Source organism: Grus americana, chromosome Z (genome assembly GCF_028858705.1).
Source record: "Grus americana isolate bGruAme1 chromosome Z, bGruAme1.mat, whole genome shotgun sequence".
Taxonomy (NCBI): Eukaryota; Metazoa; Chordata; class Aves; order Gruiformes; family Gruidae; genus Grus; species Grus americana.
The window spans coordinates 24,726,562-24,745,267 of NC_072891.1; the positions used below are offsets into that span (position 1 = coordinate 24,726,562).

General features: G+C 38.7%; 1 protein-coding gene across 6 annotated transcripts in view; it reads left to right on the forward strand.

Annotated features, from left to right (window-relative positions):
* Window positions 1-689: 689 nt before the first annotated feature.
* The window catches only part of SREK1 (splicing regulatory glutamic acid and lysine rich protein 1), a 36,599-nt gene continuing 18,582 nt past the window's right edge, over window positions 690-18,706 (forward strand). Inside the window, exons 1-4 of one of the 6 annotated variants that reach the window (XM_054808896.1) lie at window positions 1,221-1,324; window positions 10,964-10,991; window positions 11,069-11,097; window positions 13,811-18,512. Coding sequence is in view for 2 of the 6 variants with exons in the window: in XM_054808895.1 (XP_054664870.1) it covers window positions 1,164-1,324; window positions 10,964-11,097 (295 nt within the window). In the remaining 4 variants the exon portion in view is untranslated. Of the gene's footprint in view, window positions 1,325-10,963; window positions 11,098-13,810; window positions 18,513-18,706 lie in introns of those variants that run through there. The other 5 variants (XM_054808899.1, XM_054808900.1, XM_054808895.1 and 2 more) reach the window with 5 other exon arrangements.

The following is an 18,706-nucleotide window of genomic DNA, read 5'->3' on the forward strand; positions in this document are numbered from 1 at the left end:
GGGTATGGAAAGTCTTGAAAACTAAAATATTCATGTCTGAAACCTTAAATCTTTCCATTCCAAGATGCAGAGTTCTTTACCACCTAAGGAACACTGCAGTTAGATCCCTAATAGTGATCAACCACACACATAGTGCTCAATCTCATTCTCTCCAGTTAATTTAATTTTTAAAGAGAACTTGAACTCCAGGTAAAAATCAACTTAATTGGGATAGATTCCCAGTGACGTTATAACAAAACCATTAAAAACTTATTCTATTACAACCTCTTCCTGTTTAAACGTAGTTAGGGTGTTTTCAAGGGTTTATTCCCTAGGGTAATTAAACTGCCTCTTACTGGACTTGGCTACCAAAAGAGCATTTAAATGGGAAATCTATTTTTTCTTTCATTTCTTGTGGGCACATTTTCATTTGCTGGCAGAGCGTTCAGTGGATTTCATGCCAAATCAATTAATGGACCCAACCCTGCCCTATTACAGGCAGGCATTTGTAGACATTTTGATACTCCGCGTTTAAACTGAGAATCCTTTCGCTGTGCTGAAGAAAGAAACCAGCTAGCGGGGTGCTCGGGCCGCTTTGGCGCGGGGGTCAGTCAGAGCCGCTCACAGCCGCGCCGCCCCGCCCCGCGCGATGGAGCGATCTAACCGCCTCGGTCCCCCGGATGGGGGCTGCGTGCGCCGCCCGGGCTACTCCTTCCCGCGGCGCCCCCGCAGGGCCTGCGGCCCGGTCGCCTGCAGCCCGCGCCTGCGGTGGCAGGCATGTGCGGGGAAGCCGGGGCCGGGCCGTTAACGGCCGGGCCGTGCGCGCGGCTCCGCGCCCCTTTCTAGGCGGGGCCAAGGCTCCACGCTGGTCCCGCCCCGGCAACGGCGGTCCGGCCGGCTCCTTGGGAAGCAAGGGTTTTCCGCTCGCGGCTGAGCTGGGAGCGTGGCCACCGGAGGCTGTTGTGCGCGGGTCGGGGGCGCCCGCAGCCCCGGGAGCCCCAGCCGGCAGGGGACGGACGGGCCGCCCGCCCAGAAACTCCGCCAGGGAGCAGTCGAGTCCGCCGCTAGAGCGCCCGCGCGCTAGGACGTTCTGGCAGGCGCCGCGCGCTCCTCTCTGTCGTTAGGTCCGCCTCTCCGGCTGTGTGTAGCACCGCCGCGAGCGGAGCGGTCGTGCAGGCTCCGCCATGATGAACAGCGGAGGGATCGGGGTGCCGCTGGGCTTCCCCTTGGGCCCCACGTCTGTCATCCAGGTCACGAACCTGTCCTCGGCAGTGACCAGTGAGCAGATGCGGACTCTCTTCGGCTTCCTGGGAGATATCGAGGAGCTGCGCCTCTATCCCCCGGAGTAAGTGGGGCCCGCGCCGGCCTCCGGAGCGATAGAGACTTGGGAGGAGGAAGAGGCCTAGAGGGGCCGGGAGGGTGGAGGGAAGGGAAGGGAAGAGGCAGAAAGCCCTGCGTGCCATCTTGAGTGTGGGCACCAGAGCCTCCCGCTCGGGGAGGGGGTCACGTGGTCCCACCCCGTTGTATGGCAGGAGCGGTAGGGGAAAGGAGCTTCGCCCGAACCTAAGATGGCGGCTCCGGCCCGAAGGAGGAGAGCCGCCGCGGCATCTTCTGAGCGGCGGGTTTTGTGTTGCCCTGGCGGCGGCGAGGGCTGTGGCCGCCCGCTGGGGGGTGCCAGCACTGAGTCACAGCCGTAGGCCTGGCGAGAAGCGTGCTCCCAGGCTGCCCCGGAGCCTTTCCCCGGCGCAGGTCTCTTTCCCCTCCTTGAAAGCCCCCTTTTTGTGGCCCACCTTTCTCTTCACTCTGACTGAGTGGCGGCGGATCGGGCGAGAGAGCCCCAGGCCCGACCTTCCCCCCCCCCCCCCCCGCGGCTGGCTGCCAGGGCGCGCTGCGCGGGCGGTGTGTGCCGGCGGGAGGGCCCAATCTTTTTCTTCTTTTTTTTTTTTTTCTTTTTTTTGTTCGAAGGGCTCTGTTTCCCAGGAAGGGGCCTCTCGAACAGACGCCAAAATAGCTGTTCACAGAGGGACGGAACCTGCCCTGATAAGATTTGTGCAGTAAAGGAAAGTTAATAACGAACATTACACGTTTCTCTAAACTGGAGCTGTTCTCATGTCAGCTGCATGCGAGGGATTCGCTCAGATGGGAGATACTGAGGTTCGCAAAATAACAATAATGTTACTCCCAAGGAGGTGGTGATCAACAGAACAGGGGAGGAAAAGAAAGATTTTTTTTCTTAATGCATCTCTTGTACTAGGACATGAATGACAGATGTGTCCTTTAAACCCATTTATCTTTTGTTTTTTCTTCTGAAAATAAAATAGGAATAGCAGAAAGGAGAGCGAGTCATTCACACCCAGATTTTAATTTTAATGCAGAGAAGATGTTCAGACAAAATTTGAATTTTTAAAACTAAATAGCAAAAAAAATGGTATTTATCCATTTTTATGTTACTACATTACATCTGAATAGGTTTGAATGAGGACCATTCAGAAGAATTAAATATGATTTAATATGTATATAAAGTATGTGTAATAGGCATCAGTTCAACTAAAGATATTCTTAAAGCAGCCTTACTGAGTTTTAAACACTTTAATAGATTTATGGTGATTTTTATACAGTTTTCTAGGGTTTTACTTTGGACTTAGTCCACATTTGCATCTTAATACTCATGAATTTTCTCCTGACTGAATATATTTTTTTGTCATAGCTGTTGTTCTTATGTTTCATTAAGTTACATAACAGACGTTAAGGCACATAGAAACTTTCTTCATATACACATGCAAATAATGTTTGTCCCTATGTATAAAATTTTGCCAGTGTGTATATACACATAAAATACTAAAATCCAGTACTATAGTAGGGTTTGACTTGGAAATGTCAAGGTTATAATGCTTAAACATCTGTTCTAAATGAATTTAGTGTTCAGAGACAGGATGCGGGACTGATCACTTATTTTACTCTTGGTATATTTACAGTTTTTATGCATAATGTTTAGAAATACGGATTTCCTTGCCTAATAGTTATGGACGTTTGACCTTTCAAATTATTACCATGGGAAGAAATTAAATATTTACTCTAATGTCCTTCTTGTGAAACAAAAAAAGGACATGTGTCCTCCTGACTTTCTGAGAATATATTTGAATGATATTATGATAAATTCAGAAAATAGTGTTGCATTGGTGAGTGCGTGGAAGCAAAGGTGTCCCAAGCAAAAAGGTGCTACAGTAGATGTCTGCAATTTGCTAGAATTGTTTTCTGCTCCTGTTTTTTCCTTAAGTATTCAATGATTTCAGGCCTAGATTTTTTAAAATAATTTTTGTCTATTAATTCAATTAAATGAGAAGTTTGCTTTTTCCATTAGAATCAACATCAGACAAAAATGTCATCTTAGTCTTAACTTTAAAAAGCTTTTAGCTTTTTTTTTTTCTGTAAGAAATCCAAACTTCCCACATATTCTAGATCATGAATTTTGTTACCTTCATGGAACACCGGAAACTCACTTTTCAGTCCTGTTTCCAGATGAATAACGTAATTCATTAAGTTGAATTAGTGAACTAGAGGTCTCATGGATATTGACTACTGAAGGACAAATATTAATATGCTCTTTTTAATTTATTTCATGCTGAGGAATGAGAGGAAGGGGACATAGTAGCTTTCATTCTTCTGAGAGTATTTGTGCTACCTACGTTAAATGAAAACATTCACTGAGTTTGGGACCCCATTTGCTAGCCTTTATACAGAAGTACATAGTTAAAAATATAAACCCAACAATTCTCGTTTCAAGAATAATGTATGATGTAGTATTAAAAGAGTATTATCCTAACTTCTTTAATAGATTAAGCAATGAGGTGAAATAAAGTTGCATATTGCATTGGGTAGAATTGCAACTTATTTTCTGTCTTAATTCTGTATTGCAAATATTCAGCTTACAAACAAAATATTTTTACTTAGTCAAGCATGAGTTTGCAGAGCAGAGTGAAGTTGTGTTCTCTTCTGTATGCATCATTTCATGTATATATAAAAAAAAGGGCATTCATGTTAAGGAATTCACTGTATTATTTGTAAACCCATTGCCTTTGCTGGGCATGTTGATATCTAATGGATGTGATCTTCTGGTTCTGCTGATAATGCACAACAGTAAACAATATATATACAGATGTATATGTACATGCATAAACACACTTTATGAAGTGCATAAACTCCCTTTTCTCTATGATCTTTCCCAATAAAAGTACAAGTTATCCCTCACCTCCTCCAAGTCAATCATGTCTGTCAGCCTTCTACTTTCTTCCTCAATCTGCTGAAGTCTAATCCTTAAAATCTGATTGTATTAAATACTCAGATTTTTTAATAATGAAATTACTTTTTTTAATTGAAAGGAAGTAGAATGATAGAATATCTCAAGTTGGAAGGGACCCTTAAAGATCATTGAGTCCAATGCCTTGCTCCTCACAGGACTACCTAAAACTAAACCATATGACTAACAGCGTTGTCCAGATGCTCCTTGAATTCGGACAGGCTTGGTGCCATGACCACTTGCCTGAAGAACCTGTTCCAGGCACCAGCCACCCTCTCAGTGAGGAACCTTCTCCTAATGTCCAATCTGAACTTGCCCTGATGCAGCTTCATTCCATCTCCTCATGTCCTATCACTGCTGGTGTGGATGATGGGTCTGGCACCTATGGGTTTTGTACTTCAGTGATGACAGTACAATGCTAATGCTATGGTTGTCTGAACTAGCATTATTAGAAGAGTTCCTTTTCACCCATTTTCTACATTTTTCCTGTCATTAACATTTACCTCAGTTTTATAGGATGCAGCAGAGAATCGTGTTAACTGGAAGGAAGTCTCAATTACTGAATATAATTACTTACAGATTATATTAAATAGAAAGCATATTAATGTTAGAGTAGTTAAAGTTCTTGTAAGCTTGCAAAATGTGGAGAGGAAGAGATAAACTACTTCAGTTTTTTAACTCATTAAATAAAATGCGGGTTAAGATGACTCTTTAGTATTCCCAGCAACCTTCCTGAACCCAGTGATTTTTCCCAGCAATTAATAGCTTAAGACTGCAGTTTCTGTTAGGGTCCTTTACTTTATATCTCAAATTGATTGGGAGCACTTTTTTATGAATGTTGCGTGAAATCACGCTATGCTTTTTGGTAGTTTGTTACTTCACGTTTTGTGTTCATTGATCAAATCCCTTCAGTTTCTTCAGTCACTGCTAATCAGACATCCCTTTTAGAAGGATGGATTTCATACCTGCCATGTTCCTGAAAGGCTAGTTCTCCATGGGGAGGTTTCTGTATTTTATATTAGAGGCTTTCACACTTTATGCAGATGACAGTAAATGCTACTTTATTAGTACTGTTACATTGTGAAGAGGCCTGTGCCAACTGTGAGTAGTGCACCTTCAAATTTGGTGTTGAGGGCATTGGAAACTGTTGGCACTGAAGAAGTTGTTTCCATATGGTCATCATCCCAATTTTAGCTACTTGGCAGTGAGGCTTCATTGGCACTGAAAGCAGTATTTCTTTTAATTGAAAAACCATTAACATGAATCATCTTTCAGTGGGTCAGAGATGCTTGTTACTGGTGGCTGTTGTTTGTATTTACTTCTTTTCGTACAAGAAAATTTAAAATTTGACTTGATTGTACAGCTATATACTGTTCTGCTCTCTGGAAGGCTTTCCATTGAAACTTTAGTCTAAAAATTAAAAGCACCTATTTGTGGACCTTAAATAACATCAGTAAACAAGTGTAAGTTATGTAGAGGTGGTAAAATAATTGTTGGTGGGTTTTTTTTTTTTAATCCACTCATTTTACTCTTCATGTGTATTTGATTATCTGATCTTAAAGACACCAGCAGAGTTTATCTTTTATCACCCTGCATCTGCTGTATTGGTTTAACCTTGTTGGTCACTGGTATCAAAAGTTTGCGCGAGAAACTTGGACTTCATGAGACCTTTTTAACCCTTTCCTTGTAAGACTTATCTCTTAAAGACTGCCATGGGTCGCTTTTAGTGCTGGAATAAAAGACTCCTTTTATTCCAATTCATTACCAAGCCTTCTGGTCACCTGTTCTTCCCTGTCCAATAAACAGGGCTTTAACATTGAGAAGAAGGATATTCAGAGACCCTTTGAGAATTTGCCTTTTTTTTTTTTTTTTTAACTAACTTTGTATGAAAGATGATCAGAAATGAAAGTAAGGATGACTGAATTGCGGGTTTCTGATTTTACCAAATGAGTTCTGGTTTCTTCCTGAAGTTAAAGACTCAAATAAAGAAAAGTTATGGGCATATATAAAAATTACTTGGAAAATTATGGTTAGAAAGGATGAAAAAGTCAATAAGAACAAAATAATATTGCAAACACAGCCTGTGTAAGAGAGTTAGTTTATGTACTAAGAGTTCTTACTACACCAGGGCCTCCATGTGGATTTGCCACTGCTGTGTAGAAGAGGGTGGTTTTAGTGGGGCTTCGCTGTCAGCTACAGTGGTATTTTGTCACAAAGTCTGAGGAAAAACTGAAGCTTTAAATACCTGTGTACGGTCCTGATTTGGTTAAGAGATCTGAATTCCCATGTTGGGAGTGGAGAATTGCTGTCACTGTTTAACAAGAGCTCCTCAGTTTGGCATTTGCAGAACTTCCAGTGCTTACTGAGCTCAAGGGGGAATACAGAGACCATTGAGGAGGTAGGAAGGAGCCTGCATGTACAAAAGGTGTCTGAGAAACCATACTTGCGCGATGATGCCGACTTTGGAATATGCAAGAGCATACGTGTTCCCTGCTCTGTGGAATATTCCCTGAAACTGTTTTATCTTTGCTGTGTGTTGCTTTTGACAGCCTAAAGTTACATACATTTAAATTTATGCCATTGAGAGGGACTTTGACAGGCTTGAGAGGTGGGCCCTTGTGAACCACATGAAGTTCAATAAGGCCAAGTGCAAGGTCCTGCACATGGGTCAGGGCAATCCCAAACACAACTACAGGCTGGGCGGAGAATGGATTGAGAGCAGCCCTGAGGACAAGGACTTCGGAGTCCTGGGCTGCATCAAAAGAAACATGGCCAGCAGGTTGAGGGAGGTGATTGTGCCCCTCTACTCTGCGCTCGTGAGACCCCACCTGGAGTACTGCGTTCAGCTCTGGAGTCTCCAGCATAAGAATGACATGGAGGTGTTGGAGTGAGTCCAGAGGAGGGCCACAAAGATGATGAGAGGGCTGGAACACCTCTCCTATGAGGACAGGCTGAGAGAGTTGGGATTGTTCAGCCTGGAGAAGAGGAGGCTCTGGGGAGACCTTACAGCAGCCTTCCAGTAGCTGAAGGGGGCCTACAGGAAAGCTGGAGAGGGACTGTTTATCAGGGAGTGTAGTGACAGGACAAGGGGTAATGGCCTTAAGCTGAAGGAGGGTGGATTTAGATTAGATACTAGGAAGAAATTTTTTACTGTGAGGCACTGGAACAGGTTGCCCAGAGAAGCTGTGGCAGCCCCTTCCCTGGAAGTGTTCAAGGGCAGGTTGGATGGGGCTTTGGGCAACCTGGTCTAGTGGAGGGTGTCCCCGCCCATGGCAGGGGGGTTGGAACTTGGTGATCTTTGAGGTCCCTTCCACCCCAAACCATTCTATGATTCTGTGATTACAAAATCCACTGTTCAAGAAAGTATTAATTTGAACCTTTCTGTTGGCTGTTTAAATAGACTTTTGTGAGAGATGAAGTATGGCTTCTTTTTCTCACAGTTCTGAACAAGACCAGATTTTATAGATCACTTCCAGTTTGCAGTACGGTTGAAATCTGCAGCTGGTTTGCAGGGTGTGACAGGTGTTTTGCCTTGGATATATACTCCAGTATGCCAACCACTCATACAGCTGAGAGTTGTTTTTCAGCTTACTAGGAGAGCAGTGACGTCTGTAATCAGATTCTTAGCCCCAGTCATGCTTTTATTACTCTCGTCATCCAGTTGAGGTCTGTGTTTCAGAGAAGCCTTCAAAATTAAATTTGTAGTGATACGCCTTCAAATGTGGCTGTAACAGGATTTTTGAACAGTTAAATATTGAAAAGCTTTATTGAACAATTGAATTTTTGCAGAATGAGTTGTTTGAAAGCAGGGAGGCACAAACTGTCTCCATTAGGTGTTGAAAGCCCTACTGTGTAATACTGTTTGCTTCTGGATGGTCTGGAGTGGTGTTGGAGGCTAGACTACACAAGTGTTTCTTAGACATTTTTATATTCTGTAGTGGCTGCAGTGTAGATAAGGCCTTTGAGATAAAGCACACACAGTCTTTTTAAAATGTGATCTGCACAATTATTCCATAACATCTTATTTTGATATGGTATTAATTTCTGTTGTCTCCTCCACCACCCTGAGAAAATCTGGACACTGAGAGGAACATTTTGTAGCCTTTTATTTGATTTTTCACTATGGCTTTCTGAATAGGTCATTCTTATGAAATGTTTTTGGTTGTTGTTTTCCTGTCGGGAGATGAATGTTACTGTTTGCCTACAAAAGAAATGAAAAATTGCAGAAATGTCTTAATACTATTAGATATTTGCTTTTTGAATTTTTTGGCTTTCCTAAAGAAATTGGATTATAGTAACCTTGAATCAGAGAAGTTGCTTTTTTGCATCAGTGCTTTGTAACCCTAGGAAGAAGACTATGACTCTACCTCAGTTCAGCCTCAGAAAAGGTTAGCAGGAAAAAAATGGAACAAAAGGAATTGAAGTAGAATAGGACTTTTCTATTTTGAGAAAGACTTCTTAAGAAGCCTGCTGGGGAGGTTTAGGAGGCCCACTTTGTAAAAGGAGAAGACTCAATCACTGTGAAACCTTTTAGAATTTTAGATCTTTTGGATTTTAATCATCTCCCTTGATGTAGATGCAGTATTGATGTGTTTTCAGCAGAGGTGGTCTCCTTACAGAGAATTTCTCCTTCTTAACCTTCAGAAAACACTTTGTACCAAGACTTCTTTTTAGAGCCTCATTTGCAGCAGTATTCTGATGTTAATATTTTTAACATACTTTCCACATAGCTTTTGTGATTGAAATCCAGAAGGTACAGGGGGGGAGAATATTATAAAAAATACTCATTGGAGCTGGCTCTACAGATGTTGAAATTTATAAGGATTATTTATGGGGCCTGGAACTGCCTGGAACAAAATTATGTTCTTGAGTTAGCAATGAAAACAAAAAAAGAAAAAAACCCAGGAGATATTAGCAGTGTTTAACAGTCTGGACCACAGAATCTTCAGTGGAGGCCTCAGCCATTTGGATTGTAACACTGCCATGTGTATTTAAAAACAAACCCCAAAGAAGAACAAAATAAACCCAAAACACCCTCTCCCCCCCCGCCCCCCACCGTTCCACCCTACCCCCCAACAAACCAAAACAAACAAAAAAACCCATGTGGCCATTAAAATCTTTGCAGTGAGCCAAGTCTGGCTTTTCAGAATATGTAAGATTAAACGTTGTATGCAAAGATTTCTGCTGAGTTCTGAGGAAGTCCTAACTCGCTGACAGCTCTGATGTTGGAAACTGTTCTGAACGAAGACCTTACAGGTGGCTCACAAGCCATTCTACACAGTTATATCCTTCCTGAATGTGGAAACTTGAAACTGAAAACAGTGGCTACTACAAACAAAATAAATAGGCAGAAGAAATGTCATCTTGCAATGTTTTTCTAAATTGTATAAGGTTGTCTTTCATATTTATGTCTCACCCACTCCCTGTTTATTTTTGCTTCCTCAGTGTATCTGTTTTCACAGAATTTTCCAGCATGTTTGTGAATGCCAGGTGTTACCTTTCTGGTAACCTGAAACATACCAGTCTGCCTGCCTCAGACTAAGTTCTTGTTTCATTTATGCAATTAATATGATTAAATAATGTGTCTACAATTTCTAAGCTTGTATTTAAATACCTTACAACAGCTTTGGGAGTACTTGCTTGGAATTTGAGGGACTACAAGATGAGTTGGGCTAAACTTGAACTGCTTCTGGTACTTCCAGGAAGTTCACAAGTGTTTCTGTTTCAGTTGAGGGAGGGTCAGGATGAAACAGTTTATGCAGCGTATTTTCCATGAGTTACTGCTTTGGTGAAAGACAGATGGTCTTTTCAAATGGAAATTGCTGATGTTCTAGCAACATCCTATGACATTCTTTGAAGATTTCACCTGTACTTCCTTCATATGAAGAAATAAACTGCTTGTATAAAGGTTACAAACCTTGACTAGGGAATACATTTTCTTAAGCAAACTTCTTTGGTTCTGATCAAGATTACAATGTTTACTTGTTATGCTTTCTGATTTCTCTTGGTATACTTTCTAATGGAAAAGCAAATTACAAGTTTTCTTCCTTCTTTTAGCCAAATAGTGAATTTTTCCTACCTCTTCCAGTATTATGCATGCTACACTATGCAAAACTAAGGCAGATGATAAAAAGGATTTTTCTTACATTAGTGAACTAGGACCTAACATTTGAAAGAACTCTCAAGAACTGCTTTTATCTTAACAAGAATTAACAAAACTGCCTTCATGAAGACCTAAGACAGAGTATCGGTTATTATGGGCTAATATCTAAAGGACCCACTAAAAATGACTGGGCTTGTTGTTTGACTTTCCTAAACAAGGATTATTTGGAGGAAAAAAGAGAAACTGTAAATTATTTACTTGACAAATGTGTGAAGTAAATATGCAACTTACAATAGTAATTTGGAATGCACTGGTCAATGTTGTTTAGCAAGATTTGGGAAAATTAGCCTTGTTAATTTGGGATTTTGGCTTCTGTAAATTTCCATTAAAAAGGAGGAGTTGCTATGCGATGCTTTTTTCAGTGATGTAGTAAGTAGGCAAATTAGTAAATTTCTATACTCTCGCCTTCTGGCTAACTTTTCCAGGAAGTCTAAACCCTATTTTTTTATTAAGGAGTAATAGTTAAAAATACATACATAGAGTTATTTAAGGTGACTAATTGGTTTTTTCCTTTTGTCTTGCAGCAACGCACCTCTTGCTTTTTCCTCCAAAGTATGTTATATTAAGTTTCGTGAAGCATCGAGTGTTGGTGTGGCCCAGCATCTAACTAACACGGTTTTTATTGACAGAGCTTTGATAGTTGTGCCCTGCGCAGAAGGTTGGTATTTTAGACATTCTTCTTTAATGTTGGTCTTTGTCATGTCTGCTAATTGTTTTAAGCTTTCCATGTAAGGAGGTGATGCTTTGTTGTTATTTTATTTTATTTTATTGGTTTTTTGAAAAAAATTCTTGAAACAAAATTGAAAATTGAATGAACACAATTATATAGATTAAATTGAAATTCAGCATTAGAAAAAAGATAGTTGATTTAGATTATGATAATTCAATTTTCCATAGCTATTACATATTTTAGGGGAAAAGAAGGTAAAATAATTCCCTTGATACAGTTTGTGTTGGCAAGCTTATTCTCACACAGAGTTCTCACTGAAGTCAATGGAGCACTGAGAAAATTAGGCAATTTCCTGGCACCGATAACATTGCAGTTTGGATCTTAATGTATCACCTTTGCTGTGGTGGGTTTTTTGGTCGGGGTTTTGTTTTTTTATAATACCAATTATTTTTCCAGTTTTTTTAGACTGAATCCCAATTTTGTCTTGTGATATGTGATATATACATTTGGCCATTTTAGATGAATCTAATGTAAAGTACTTAGCATTCATGGTGATAATAACTACTTGAATGTAAATGTTTACCTGCTAGTTTAATAAAAGTAATTCAATTTTCCTTTCTTGTTACTGTGGAAAATACTACTTTGTGTGCCATAGAAAGGTTTTTTTATGTATACTGTTACTCCTTTTTGATTTTAGGTATCTCTAAAATGCAGTGATCTGTACAGAATGCTTGCAGTGTAAAATATTTTTAAAATTCTTAATAAAATAAAATGCTTGGTGAATACTAAATTTACAAGTGTTCTTTTAACTAGCTTAGAGGCCATACTTTTACAGATGTGCTGAATTACAAGGTAGTTCATATTGTTAGTATGATATCCCAGATCTGAATACAGTTATATGAAGCATGGCCCTACCATAGGCATATTGCAGGAGTTAGGCAGAGCCCCATTGACTTCATTGGGATCATTGTGGAATTGAGCATCTGCCCATTTGGTTCTGGACTTGTTGCCTCTTCAGAGTAGAAGCATTCCAGCTGGTGGAGTGAACCTAACTTCACTTTGAACATGGTAGCTGTTTGCCATGAGCAACAGTATTTAGAATGATTGAACGATAAACTGCAGCAAGTCCAGAACTAGCTCCTATTAACATAACTTTTTTATCTGCAAAAGTCAAGTTTTGGTTCAAAAAATACTGTTGACTTCTTGGAGTTTGTTAACATTCATCCCTGAGTACCGTTTTTTTGGCACGTTTGCCACATCATGATCTGGATAGTATGAGATTAGTGCTGCTTTAATAATGGTCTGGGATATTGCTAGCAAACTCTGACAAGTCTCCAAAATTTCGCAGACTCTATAAGTACTTTCACTAAAGGCTGTATCGACCTACAATATACTGCCTATTCCTGTAGCCTTCTTAATAGGGGCATATGGCACATGTCTTTGTGAAACCTAGATTTTTAGCTGCTTTTATGCCTTGTTGTGGGGGCTTTTTGGTTTTATTTTTTGAACTTGTTCTTAAACTACAAAGAGAATATTGCTGTATTCACTTGAAGCTCTGTAGAGGCTAACGGGACCAGAGTCCTTATTATTGAAAAATTGCCCCTAAATAATTGAGTACAAATTATTCAGGATCTTAGTTTTACACTTCATCGAAAAGACCTTAACACTGGTTCAGTACTGCCAGAGAGGGAAGATTGCCGCCTAATGAATGAACAACACTTCCTGGTGTTTTTCTTGTGATGAGATCACTGCCTGACGTGATATGGCAACAGGCAGGTAAAGCTACATTTTCCTGTGTCTCTTGATGGTAGACAATGAATGGGAAGAGAATAAAATCAAAAGTTCTGACAAATATTGTTCCAACTCCATTTGTAGCTGACTTACTAGGCATTTCTGAGAAAATGTATTACAGAGAAATTGTCGAAACAGAAAACTGTTCAAAATCATTGTGGACCTCAGAGAGATGCATAATGAGGTGAACAAGTGATTGGGTTGTGAGGTCAAATATTTTTCATGTGAGAATGCTGTTTCCATGTAACTTTCTAACTGAATCACTAATTTTAGTTGATAAAAGATGTGAATTTATATAACTTTCTGAGGAATTTATTGTGTGGAATAAGTATGGCTTTGGAGACCACAAGACCGCAAGATTTTTGATTCTCTATCAAGTGATGCATTGTTAATGGAGTCAGTGGAGTGTATCACAGGCTTTAAAAGTAGCGATGGCTGTATTCTTCGGGGAGGTAAAATTATATCCTTGGCCAACGGTGCCAGTAATAAAACATTTCACGCGCCAAATCGAACATAGAGGAGAGGTAAAATGGAACTCTGAAAACTTGGTTTTAAAAACCAGAATAAAATCTGAAATTTGGAGTGTATATAGACTGGTAAATCAAGGGAGTATGAGGAGGGAATCACTACGCAATGGAAACAATGTTAATTTTGTGACATTTAATAAACTATTTAACAAAAATGTAATTGTAAATGCAGTAACATTATTAAGCTGTCAGAATATGACTTTTGTGTGTGTATCAGTAGGTTTTTCTTTAAACGTTATACTTTGAGAACACAAAGGTTGAAAGATAAACAAAGATGCCACCCTAATCATTCTAAATTTTATGTCCACATTATCTGGTAGATGGATTTTGACTATTAATTTGGTTTTATATGTTTTCTCTGTGTGATATTTGTGCATTATTAGATGACTAGACTGGCCAAGGCAGACCTGTTACACTTGCCTGAGTTAGGCATTGTTTGCCATGCCACTAAACCTGCCGCCAAGTGAAACCTTCATGGGGGAAATGAGATCGAAGTCTGGCCTGCTGAAGATGGACGCCCTGTCTCTGTTTTTATTTTATTTTGCTTTCTTTCCTTTGTTTCTTTTATTTTATTTTGTCCCTTTTTTGTTTTGTTCCGTTAAATCTCTTTCCCTTGTACTTGTGAACTGGTACTTCAGTTCTGTAAAAATGGTGTTTTGTAAAGGATTCACAGTGTTTCATTTTGAAGTTGACCTGAAGCTGCTTATGAATGGTGGATGGTATACACAGAATTTAGAATATGATTAATTTTTATGCTGTGAATTACAAATAAATTTGATTTGGAATACATTTAAGCATCTAAATTTAACAGATGAGCACTTTGTGTCAGAAGACAGGAATAGTGAAAAATATATCAGTTTTAAGATACATTCTTTCATATATTATGCTTTACGAGTTTATCTTGGAAAAGGAGAGTTGAAACTCTTACTTCTTGAAAAACTAACTTTACAAAGTGAAGTCACGATCTTTCTCTGCTATTTTTCCTCTTCTCAGCAGAGTAGTTTTATTTTAGGTTGCATGATCTGTTTAAAAGAAAGCTTACTATTTATGTCTAATGTGAAGAGTTTAAAATCATTATTTCTGAAATTGAACTTTCATGAGTATTGAATGTCATGAAATACTTGTTTGCTTCTGATGAAACCTTGCTCCAGTGAAGTCAGTGGCAGTAAGATTTCATCCATTTGTTTTTGTAATTTTCAGAAAAAAAACTGTTTACCACTCATAAGTACAAATGCAGCCTGAAGTTTTGGTTGGAATGTGTTATGTGAGGCACATTGTCTTTTAACTCTGTTATTTGTGGGAAGATTGAATCAGTTCTGTGTGTGCGTGTGTGTATGTGTGTGTATATTGCACTTTGACATGCTCCAGTGGTGGTTATTTCAAGAAGGGGTTTTAAAAAAAAAAAAAAAAAGGAAAGAAGGAAAGAAAGGTTTCTTCTCGGTCATCTCACAATCTCAGAAGCCCTGGCAGTTCATGCTGGAGTGATTGAGAAGGCTCTTACCCCTAAATGATGTTCTTACTTCTTGTGAAACGGAAACCCTGAAACAGAAGTGGTGGACCAGGTGGTGTGTCTAGTCCTCAGGCATTCCTTTTCCCAGCCAGCTGCGTTGGGATCAATTGGTTTCATTCTGGTAATGCACCAGGCTGCACACTGCAGCTGATGAGAGCTTTGTTTTGTGATCTCTGTTGGATTTAGCTGTGGCAGTTGAGGTAGTTTTCAGTAGGTATAATCTCTTTAATCACTGCTGCTAAATCCAATAAGAATCATGAATTGGATCTCACAGAAATTATTTTATTTGTAAATGCACATTTCCCATTGATTTAAAATAGTAGGAAAATAACAATTCCTTTAATTATGTTTAGAGTAGATGCAAACTGTAAGTATTTTTAAAACAAGCAAACTTTCTTATTGAAGAAGCAGTTTAGGGGGGAGAATTAACCCTGTAGTTTCAGTACAAAGAGTAGGAAATTAATTACTTCTGAGCACTTGGAGGGGGATAAAAGATACTTCTGTTCAGCATTTAGCAAAATGATTTGTTATGGATGAGATTGACGAGGGCTTTTAAGCACTTCGATGATACACAAAAGTAACAGTCATAACTGGTATTTAGGACAACCGTACATTTCATAAGAAGCATAAGCTGTCTCTAGGCAACACAGAGCTAGTCCACATCTGCTTCCAGATTCTTTTGCAAAGTGAAGAATCAATAAATAAATGATCATAGAATCTGTAATTTACTAAACACGAAGAGCTTCTAGGAAATCTATATAAGGATGTAGTATAGATGTGGCATATTTATTTTGTCTGTTTCCCTCATTAGAAAATAAAGATATTTAACTCATTTCCATTCAGCTTTTAAATTCCATGAGTTTAAAAAATGAAACAGTTATTCTTAAACTGAAGTGTCCTAATTTGTTGTGTCATAGCCCACATGTTTTGTTGTATCTTTATGGGCTTGTATTCCTTTTATAAATAAATTCATGGAGATAAAACTCCAAAACTTAAAGCCTGTAACTTGTGAGGTTATTTGGCCTTGCATGTTAATTTGCTTTTCAAAACTGTCTAAAGAACAGGGAAGTAAATTTGCAAGATATTTCAGATTTTCTTTTTTTCCCCCCCACAATAGGTTTTTTTCTATAAAATTATTAAAAAGTTTGAGCTGGTCTTAAAAACTGGAGCAGGATCTTTTGAAAAGACAGTATCTTTGAATATACAGGCAAATTTTCAGAATTTGGTCTGTAGAGATAGACCCTTTCTCATTCTTGAATAAAATAAATGAATCTTCGTTTGTGGCATGGAACTGACCAACTAGATTTTGTATTTAAAATAAAACATTGCATTGTTGAAGGACCAAACTATTCTGGAAATAATGCTAACTTTACAATTTAGATATGCATGTTATTCATTCTTTGAACTGCTATAACAGTGTACTTAACCGAAAATGTTCAGTGGATTCCCTGAGCAACATTTGAGCACATGAATAATTCCAGTTATTTCAAAAAGGTGACCCATGTACTTGAAGTTTAGACTTGTATTTCAGTACCTCTCTGAACTTGACTCATTGTCTGTTTAGTTATGTGCCTAACTCAGTTCCTCTTTAAAAGGGCGAAATGCCTAAGCATCTCTGAAGTTTGTCTGGTTAAGTGTATATTGAATTGGCTGTATGTAAGCGCATACTTAAATTAGGCATATACTTATGTATGTTACTGACCAAGGATTTAAATTAGAATGCAGACGCGCCACTTTAGCAGGCATTTCTGCCAGTGGATTTACGTGAGCCAAGTCTGTTGATCCTGTAGACACCTGCAAGTGTGTCCAGTTAATTGCAGGACGATAGCTGTTCAGGATAAGGTCTGGTTCGTTAGTCATTTGAAAACACTGAAGTATTTCAATTTTCAGAAGAACTGGTACATAATTCTATGCCTAATTTGCATGCACAGCTGCTGGAACTGTATATTCGAAAGCCTGTTAGTTAGCTACGTATTAGGCAGGATGTGCAGCAAAGTACCTGATACTCATGAGCAGTCAGGCAAATCAGGTACACCTCTCATTGCATGCCTGACTTCAAAATGAGATCTGTGCTGAACATTGTGATGATGACTCAGATTCATGCATGTTTTTAAAAAAGCCCTGGAAGTCATTTTGCACAGTTAATTCTTAAGTGCTAATAATTTTCCTATTTTTCTCCTTTAGATAGCAAAATCAAGTGGTTTGTTACATGTTAAGGAGCAAGGTGCCTCAAAATTTAACATAAATAAGATAAATGTAAATAGGAAGCATGAGAAAAAAATGGGTACTGTTATTTTATCTTCTCTATTCCACCCATGCTACATATAAATTAAGTTTCATTTAGATTTGTTTTGTCCTTTGGTCATATCCAACTGTAACCCAGTCCTTGCTGCAGATCTGTAAAACAGGTTTGCAATGCTTCTTTCTTCTTAGTTTTTTCAAGTAGTATGTTTCCTGTGGGGTCTGTTGAACTCATATAGCTAAAACTGCACAGTGTTTTGATACATACCTCATATTTTGCTTTTTGATAAGAATATGTATATATTCATTTTTAAATCCTGAAGTTAGTGGGTTTATAGTTAAAACATACAGTTTGAACCAAAGCAGAAAAAACCACTGGCATGGTATTTGTATATACCTTAACTTCTAAAACAATGTTTAAATAAAAGCATTTACTTTATTAAAGTGCATGGGGTAATACCAAAGAGCTCAGCTGGATAGCATATATACAATTATCAGAGTAATTTTGAATAGATCATAGATATCTAGTATAATTAGAACCTCTTTCTGTAGTTTTTTAGTTTAGTGTTTAATGTTCGTACCAGTTTAAATCCCTTTGCATTTCAAATTTAATATGTACATTTAATTGTACTCATAATTGTTTAACTATTAAATCTTCTGATTTTTGAAGATTTTTGGGGGTTCATTTACTGGTCTAATTGTGACTAATGTTGAATGGAACCTACATTTAATTCAGATTAGATATTACATAAACTTTTACCATGGCAGGGGGGATATAGTTTGGTTGAAATAGTAGAAAATACGTATTTTAGGAAAATATAGCTTGCTTTCCTGATCAATTATGATTGTCTTCAATCTCAGTAAATTTAAAGCAAATTTATCAAGGTTTCAGATAAACTGAGGTGACCTAGAATGTGATACAGTACAAATCTGAATTTTTTCTGCCCTCCCTTCCTCCACCTCCAACCTCACTTGTAGTATGTATTGTGTGGAGTCATGGTAGTTCAGTAGTCTTAATTTTATTTTTATTTGTTTTTACATCCCAAGTAGGTAGCACCAGAGGAAAAAAAAAAAGCACAAATTTCAGTTAGCACATAGTTTGTTTTTTTTTTTTCTTTTTCTTTTACTGATTTGGTTATTTGCCATTTCTGGGGATTAAACTTTAAAAAATGTTCTTCTTTTCTGTATCTGATGTTCTGTGTGCTATTAGTGATGCAGCCAACACGAACGGTTGTCATGTGTAAAACAACTTTCGATCACCGCGAAAACACCGCCCTGGGAAAGCGTCCATGCTTGATATCGTTTGGTTCATGAACATTAAGTTTCCAGTACAGGTGACCCATAGCTCAAAGTGTTAAATAATTGTATACATTATTCAGTTTTTAAAATAATAATCCATTAATGAGATTGCTAGTCTTTGAAGTTTTGCTCACTTCTGTTTTTCCTAGTAGAGCAGGGTAAAAGGAAAAACTTAAGTTCTTATTTGTTTCTTTGTAAGGATCTGGTAGATAGATTCATTGTTATTTAT